The following is an 8,725-nucleotide window of genomic DNA, read 5'->3' on the forward strand; positions in this document are numbered from 1 at the left end:
TTCTGACCTCCAAAGTTTGGTAATTTCTACAATATTTCATAACTAAGCACTTATAATTTCCCACAAAAACTGCTACTGAGAAGGAGGGGGCTTTAGGTGTGTCTCGTATTCTCGAGGTGGAGGCCGAGGTAGACGGGCAGTTAGGGGGCAGACCTCTGCATATGCAGCAAAGGTTCCCCAAATAAAGGCGGACATCAGCAACAAATAACAACAACAACTAAACCATCTGCAGCAACACCACCGAGAGGTCAAATCCCAAAGACGGATGAGACCTGAGACGAGAGCAGAACCAGAAGTGACAAACCGCGCAGAGCTGACCATCTACACAGGGACTGGCAGACCTGTGGTTACATCTGGACAGCCTGAACTGAACACTGTCATTTCCCGTGGACACTGGGGCAACATGCTCCTTGGGCAGAAGACGGCCGGCCCAATAAAGCTGTGAACGTTGTGGGTCTCTCTGGGGTGACACTGAAAAAGAACTACCTGACATGACATTCTATTCATTCCGGTTGTGTTCCAGTGAACTTTTGTGGCTGTGACCTTCTCATGAAAATAGGAGCCTCCATTTTTTGTACACTCCCTGATAAACGCAGCTGCATGGCTCCACGGACAGTCAAAACAAACGAGGTCCTGCCTCTGTTCTGCTTGGAGGCCTTGAAGCTCACACCTAAAGCGATATGAAACAAAACCACTGATCAGATGATGTCTGAACATTTTAAAACACCTGACTACTCAGTGCTGTTTTTCGGGATGTTTCTGAAACAGATGGCATTACAAAATGTGGTTCTGTTTCAGAAAAAAGGGGGAGGGAGTAGCAGGAACATTTTACTTTAATTTCTTTAAATTTTACTGTAATTTATTTAAACTTGTTAGACAAAAACAAAAGCAGAGGTCGATCAAAATTAGCTTTTTATGGCCAACACAATATGCAACACCATTTTTATGCTATGTGCCAATAATATCTAGAAAATCTTTATAGCCTAAAAGAATTTAATTGTAAGATGATTGTAGCTGCTGCTAGATTCCCTGACATTTCTAACCCAGATCTCCCAAACATTTAAAACATTTTAAAACTGAAAAGATGAGTAGAACAGTGAAATCATTTAAATGCAAACCCCTATGTAAGTGTAAAGATGCTTCTAAGCCAATTTCTTGTGTTTTGTTTTATCACAAATGAAACAAAGCAAAACAAAGATGCACGCTTTGATTCTGTGGAAAAACGTCAGCATTAATGTACTCAATACACAGCAGACGTGGCAAAAAACCTCAGAAACCTACCCAAATCATAATGAATTATTTGTTCTCACTCAGACAGATAAGATTGATAAATAATAGCCCGGATAGAAGGCCAAGTTTACCCACAAGGTTTAGAAAAAAGAGCACTAAATGAAGCTCATGGATTGAACAAAACACCTGCAACTAATGGCACCCATCTTTAGATGATATGACAAAGAATTTTGTTAAAGTATGTGTCATTTGCACTCAATTTAATCTAAAAGCAACTACTAGGCCAGAAAAGGAGGTGTTTCCCTTAACAACGCTTGAATAAACTTAAATAATTTCTTGATAATCAGAAGTAAACTTATTTAAATAGAATGGTTTTCAATGTTGCTGTTCTTCTTTTAGGACTAAACAAAGTGTGAACTTGTTATGAACTTGTTTTTAAATTTTCATGCAGGAGCTATAGCTTTAAAATCTATTGACTTTTATTGGAGGGTCTATGTGTGAGAATCTAGGTGTTAGACTAATTCACTAATGCAACAGTTGTGCCTAATATAAATGACCAAAACTAAAACACTGGGATTTTCTTCAGCACCACTAAAACTTATTGCCAGTTATGTGCCTACATATTTTATTTATTTATTTACAGCTCCTCTCTGAGTTTCATGAACAACAAACTATAGCTCTAAATTTATATCTTAAAACTTGCTTAATTGAAAGTACCAGCTTTATTATTTTGTTTAACTACAAACCACAAAACCTACTTTGATTTCAAACCAAGAATGAAAAGAAAATAGATGTAAAGTAATTCCTTAAGAAGAAATTTGGATTGGTTGGACGCATTACCTATATTTTGATGTCTATTGAGAAGCTCAGTTAATTCAGGGACAGGTGGCACTCTATATGAGCTGCTGACTGGCCGATCCCTGGACCATCAGCAGGTCGGCCGTGAACAGCAAGAGAGGTGAGTATAAAGCACATTTTCGTTAACCTGCCAGCTCTAGTCACAGGTTTTGCTGATCTGTTGCAGGAGAATCAGGGTGGGATGACCAGAGACCAGAACAGTCCCCATGCGTCCCCCGGTGCGTGGATGAAAGTCATAAAAAGAAAGTGGAGGGTGTCCAGGTGGACCGGTTAATTCCAGGTGGCCGAGAGAACATTGCACACTCTGAGACTGCAAGGGAAGGGCACCACCAGGTATCACTGGAGTCGGAGCACACCTGCAGAGGAGCCAAATCGCTCATTGGGGGAAAATCCAAACTGATCCCTCTCAATCAAAAACAGCGTCAGCCTCTGAGTCCAGAGGCATATTGCTAGGTCTGCTAGGTCTGTCTAAAAGACACAGAATAATCCTCTAATGACCTAGCAACGTTCCATCCAGGCTAGTCTNCAGCCGCTGAGTCCAGAGGCATATTGCTAGGTCTGCTAGGTCGGTCTAAAAGAGGCAGAATAATCCTCTAAGGACCTAGCAACATTCTATCCAGGCTAGTCTACCTGAGCTCGAAGACAACAAAAAGAAGATCTCAACTAATTTTCGTCATTTGTTTTTGCAGATTTTAAGTGTTCCAATTACATGGTTTAATTAAGTGTTTTTCTCCAGCTCATAAAAAGCTCAAGGGTTTTTTCTTTTGCAGGTTTATCTAAGAAATTGTCAAGAGTATTGCAGATTGTAAAAACAAAACAAGAAAAAATCACAACTAATCTGTGTTCTTACTGGTATGCTAATGCCTAGATTTTAAATCATTTCAAGAGTTGTGATTGGGTACGTTGCTGACAGGTGATCACAGAAGCTAATACCAGAATAGCTTGTAGTTTCAATTAATAAGTGCAGGATACATTGTAGCAGTGACAGAAGCTCCCTTATTAGCAGAGCTCAAACCCATCAGCCGAGTTAGAATTAAAGGGTAAGAACTGTGATGTCACACTGTAGGCATGAAAATGTTACAGGCAGTGGTCTGTTGTGACTTAATTTAGTGATAAAAATATGCATTTGTTTCTCTTTTGGACATCTGACAGCAATAAGAGCTAAACATGGGGTTAACTAATTTTTATGCTCAGGGTGGCAGGAAGGGCTTGGGTTTGCGGACATAATTTTAGCCTAATGGGGGAATTGTAAAGGATGGTCTGTGTTTATCTCTCATTTCTGTTAAACTCATTATAGCCTTATAACGCGTTTTATTCAAAGGGACCTCACAAAGGTGCAAACATTTAAAGCTTGTAAAAATACCAAAGGGTAGTGCAGTTCGAACGGTAAAATATAAACAAACTTGGATATTGCTAAAAGGATTTAATTGCTAAAATAAGGTTATGCTTAGTTTATGATAAAATAATTACTGAAAAATAATCACAAAATAATCACAAAAGAACAGTTGTGTCGATGGGGTGAGAGAGGCCGAAGGAGGCCTTTGGCCATCTGACAGTAAGATAATATAATGTTGAGTTAGAAGAGTAAATTTTGGGATTCTTAATCAATGTCTTTGAATGTAATCAGTAGGGACAGACGTGGTAAAGACGTCTGAGCGGGAGTGATGTGCTAGTAACCTCTCCACCCAAACAAGTATTGATTTTCTACTATCTTTATGCTAATCCTCTCCTACTTTTGGACAACGTCAGTTACTGACATACATACATGGCATTTTTTACTTCTTAGAAGATGGAGAGTTTTTGATGTACAGGTGTGGGCTAAGCCAGCAATGGTCACCGTCATTGGGGCAAGAAGTGGTGTGGTTGATTTTCCCTCACACGAATATAACATCAGCCCCTGAGGGTTATTCTGGCCCATCCAGCTGCACATCTAATAGGGATAGAATAGGAGTTTGTGGTGGTCTCCTTCGGAGACCAAAAGGGGGAAACTGTGAAGTTATATAAAATGTTATCTAAAAGTTATATATAATTTAAGACCATGAAGTTTCTTTTTACCAGACTTCAGAGCCCAGAAACAATGTAAAGGATAATAGCAGGTCATAGAGAACACGTGATGAGATGAAATCCAGGAAGCGGCTCTCCACGAGGAGAATGGAAAAACACTGACATGGAAAAATACCAGATGGGACTGATGTTTTGCTTTTCGAGTAACAAAAGTACATCGAACAGGAGGTTAGATTGAGATGTAGGCTGAGTCCTCTGAACTTCGGTAAGGGTCTCTTTCTCACGTCTCCCTTTCAGCGCTGAAAGCGAATAAATGAGTTTTGAGTTTAAGTTGAACTCTTGGCTGTTTTTTTGACTCTCTTCCTCCGTGGATCTTCCTGATCCCGTGTGACGGAGAGCAGGTGTTTCAGTATTTTGGGAGTTTTTATCTGTCCTTATCACATAGCAGGACCTAGTTTGACAGTCATCACATGCTCACTTCATCTGTTATTGCTCCTCAGTCAGTATTGGACCCCGGTTTTCAGTTATTTTTATTAGAGCCTTTTTATGCACAGTATTTTTCTTTTTCCTGTACTATGCTGTAAGTTCATAAGCATGTTACCGCTGGATTCACTTTTTGTCAAGTTTTGGTTTCTTCAAGTAAAATTATTTCCAGCATTATTTACTTCTAGATCTGAGCCTGCATTGTGGGTCCATGACTTTTCCCAAACACACACACAAACAAACACCCCCCTCCATATTTATATTTATATAAAATCTTCTATCTATTTGTTCCACATGGGTGCTTCCAACCTGTTTCCTTTACCAGAAGCCTAGGAGATTAAGGTTTTATGTCTTGTTCCAGTCTCATCAGATCTCCTTGTTCCCCAACATCTGACACAGACATTGTTAGTCCAAATGATGCTTGAGACAATATAGCATCATTTCTATGTCTCTTACTCATTAAAAGTCAATAGTTGCTGTGGTTTACTCCCCTAACCATTCTGTATGAAAGTCTTGAGACTTAACCACTGTAGCAACCTCATCATATACATCTTCCTTGGACAGATGCTGTTTGCTGCTTGTTGGAAACTGACTGCTGATGACGACTCTACAGTACTCAAGCTCAAAAAAATCCAAACTGTCCATTTAATATGCCCATAAATCAAGGAGTTTCTTTATTCTCTACTTTTATCGCAAAGCACTTTAAATACATGTGTTTTACAAAAGAGGTTTACACAAATGACAAACAAAAATAAATAAATTAATGGATAAAACTAACTAAGTCATGTTAGGTAAAGAAAAAAAAAATCAGTACACTAAAACATTTAGTATATTGGCTATTAGAAAAACAGATGGGAGTGTACAGCAATAAATATCAAAAAACAGAGGGAAAACATCAACATTACGTATTTATAATCTTAGTTTTTACATTTGCAAAATAAAAAAAAAACACACACACAAAAAGCCCACAAGTCAAATCTATGTAAATGCAGGAAAATAATGCAAGTTTCTTTAGTAGGATTTTTTTTTTATTTCCGCATTTATTTTAGCAGTAATTAAAGTCAAGTAGGATACATTTTCTTAGAGGAAGGGCTTAATTTCCATAAGATACTTTGTTCTTTAGAGTTCACAAAGCTGCATATAATTTCTTTTATTCATTTAGAAAAAAAAACACAAAATTACACACAGGTATATGGGAATAATTTTAAACAAATCTATAATTGATGCAGGCTGCATTTATTTTAGTTAAAGCCAAATGTAGGCATAAAGCTCAAGCCATCTGATTTAAAATAACACATTTCATTAAATATCAATAACATATTGAGTCTAACATGCAGATCTTAGGGTATGAATACATAAAAGTGAAGGAGGGTACCGATAAACAATTGTTGAGTAATCTAAATACGGATATTGTTTGACATGCAGAGACTTTACAGAGACTCAAGCTGAAACAGGTGAGTTTTTTCTCATGCACCACAAAATAAAAATCCTGTGGCGAATCTTTGTCAGTTTAAATCCATAAACTAAAGGATTGATGAGCGGAGGAATAAAGAGCACAGCTATAGAAGAAAAGTTCTGAAAGCTTTGAGGTAAATTGTTTGTGGCAAATCGCATGTGCATCAAATCAGACACCACAATAATAAATAAAGTGACCAGAGAGATTAAATGTGGGATACATGTCTGCATAAACTTTGCCCTGTCCTCTTTGGATTGCATGCATGTTTTAATCATGTATATGTAGGTCCAGACAACAAAAAACCAGAGCAAGATATAAACAGACAACGAGGCTAATGCATATATGTTATTTATGGAAGTGCTTATGCCAGGACAAGCAAGTTTAACAATTACCCAGTTTAGACAGAAGAGTCTTTGAATGTTGGTGCCACAGAAAGTCAGCCTGGCTGTCAGTATAATGTTAATGGAAAAAATGCAGAAAGGCATTAACCAGGACATACACACTAACACATAGAGCCTCTTCTTGGTCATGATGGAGTGGTACTGCAGTGGCAAACAAATGGCCAGGTATCGATCATAGGCCATAAGTGCCAGAAGGGATGTGTCACTACAGACAAATGAGTAAATTACAAATGCCTGACAGAGACATCCTCTGTATGAGATGACCTGAGAGGATGACAAGAGGTCTGCAAGAAACTTTGGGTAAAATCCTGCTGTTCCATAAAGTCCATTGATGCAATTAACACATACTAAAATATACATGGGCTCATGCAAGGTTTCCTCTAAAACAATGGTCATAACAATAATGAGATTACAAAACAGAATCAAAGAGTAACATAATGTGGTGAGAGAAAAGACAACAGCTCTGTGATTGACCGTTTCATTGAATCCTGAAAGAGTGAAAACATCATTCATCATGTGTTCCTCTTCTGCTGCAGCTCAGACTGGCTTCTCTCCCTCAGAGCCCAGTATTAATTCTCTGCCTCATGCCAAAAAAAAAGAAAAAAACCCCACTGTGAGTTCTTATCACGTGTTTGTGTAGATATTTACAAAAAAAAGTGAAATCATTCAGCACCTATTTATTTCTATATTTTATATGCATTTTTTTCCTGATAGTCAAATCATTGCATAACAGCTCCTTGTTAGAATTGGATTAGAAATTCTATTCAGATTATAGCTATAATACATAGCATCTGGCTATATGGAATGTAGTCCTAGGTACTGCACCTGATCTATGACATGACATGATTACAAATACAGTATCTATTCCTCCCATAGTCTGAAAACATTCATGTTAAGTTAGTTGGCTACTTTAAATTGTCACTAGGTGTACCTGAATATCTGAATGTTTGTCTGTCTCAATTATCTTTATGTGGCCCTGCAATAGACTAGTGACCTGTCCAGGTTATAATCTGACTCTGACCAAATGACCACTAAAGACAGGCACAAGTGCTTGTCACCCTGAATGGGTATAAGTGGGTAAAGAAAATAGATGAATGAGGGAGAAAACCCAGCACTCTTTGGAGATTTATAGGTCAGGTATACCTAACAGTAGAAACATTATTCAGTATTTAAATGAATCAAAGAAAGTAGGAATTTATATAACTGAGCTGCCATTTTGATAGCAAACAGTTTTTACACAATCACAGTTTAGGTTGTATGATTTTGGGAGATTTTACTATGAAATATTAAAAATTAAAGTGTGATATGTCACACCCTAACTTTTAAACTTTTCTACGTTTTGCAGTTAAGGACATTTCATTTTGACAATCGAATCATAAAGGTTTTAAGTTTTGGCTTCTAAACTGGGGAATCGGGCAACTGAGAGTCATGAAAGCCATCTGCAATGATTGGCTTTGGTGTTTATGCACACTCGCATACACAAAATAGGCTTGAGTGTCATAGTTTCATCGTCAAAGTCTACACGATCTCCAGTTTGGAAAGTGTTTTTAAAAATACCTTTTTTTTTTCATCAAAAACTGTGTGTACAAGGAGGTACAAATGCAGCAAAAATATAAGCTTCTAAAAAATATTCAAGTTGTGTGGACTAAGTCTAAACTTGCCAAAGATTTTGCAAACAAACAATTCATATTTCCACAAACTTTCCACATTTTATAGTTTGAAAAAACAAACAAACATTCTTTATATAGTACAGATTTTAACAAAAGTACATCCCAAAATAAAACTGCAACTTTGGAAGTAGTTACTTCTTACCACAACCACATATTTATGTATATACTTCTGAACAAAGATCATTTGTGGGCATTTTGATGCTATCTGGATGAAATTTGTGGAAGTTACAGAAACATTTATTGTCATGGCGAGATATCAAACATCACTACTGCTAAGACATTGCCCTCCACCAAAAAGTCACTGTTTTGAATACCAAGTAATATCATCTGTTTTTCTGTTATCTGACAGTTTGAAGTTGATATGGCAAAGCAGGTCAGAGAATGACTTTCATGAGTAAAACATGTAACTTCCTGTTCTCAGTGGGTGGGGCTAAAGTAATGGAAAACATGTTCTGTTAATGTGTGGAGCACAGGAATGTGATCAAACATGATCATTTTGGTGCAGATCAGATTTTTAAAGTGTGAGTTATAATAATCGTGTTTTAAGGTTAAAAATCTAAGATGGGAGTTGTGCCAACACCTTGAGACAAAAACCCAAGCTTTTGATAACTTTTGATGATAAA

The 8,725-nt window shown here is 37.4% G+C and overlaps 1 protein-coding gene across 1 annotated transcript; it reads right to left on the reverse strand.

Moving 5' to 3' along the window:
* Positions 1-5,215: 5,215 nt before the first annotated feature.
* Positions 5,216-6,982, reverse strand: LOC108249704 (olfactory receptor 142-like). The gene has a single exon (XM_017439246.2). It carries the CDS (start codon positions 6,946-6,948, stop codon positions 6,016-6,018), a length of 933 nt encoding a protein of 310 aa, XP_017294735.1. The 5' UTR covers positions 6,949-6,982; the 3' UTR covers positions 5,216-6,015.
* Positions 6,983-8,725: the final 1,743 nt, after the last annotated feature.

The sequence above is a fragment of the Kryptolebias marmoratus genome, linkage group LG6 (genome assembly GCF_001649575.2).
Source record: "Kryptolebias marmoratus isolate JLee-2015 linkage group LG6, ASM164957v2, whole genome shotgun sequence".
NCBI classification, from domain to species: domain Eukaryota; kingdom Metazoa; phylum Chordata; class Actinopteri; order Cyprinodontiformes; family Rivulidae; genus Kryptolebias; species Kryptolebias marmoratus.

Excerpts from the sequence above, each read along its gene's own strand:
- LOC108249704 (XM_017439246.2), bottom strand. The coding sequence starts at position 6,948 with ATGATGAATGATGTTTTCACTCTTTCAGGATTCAATGAAACGGTCAAT.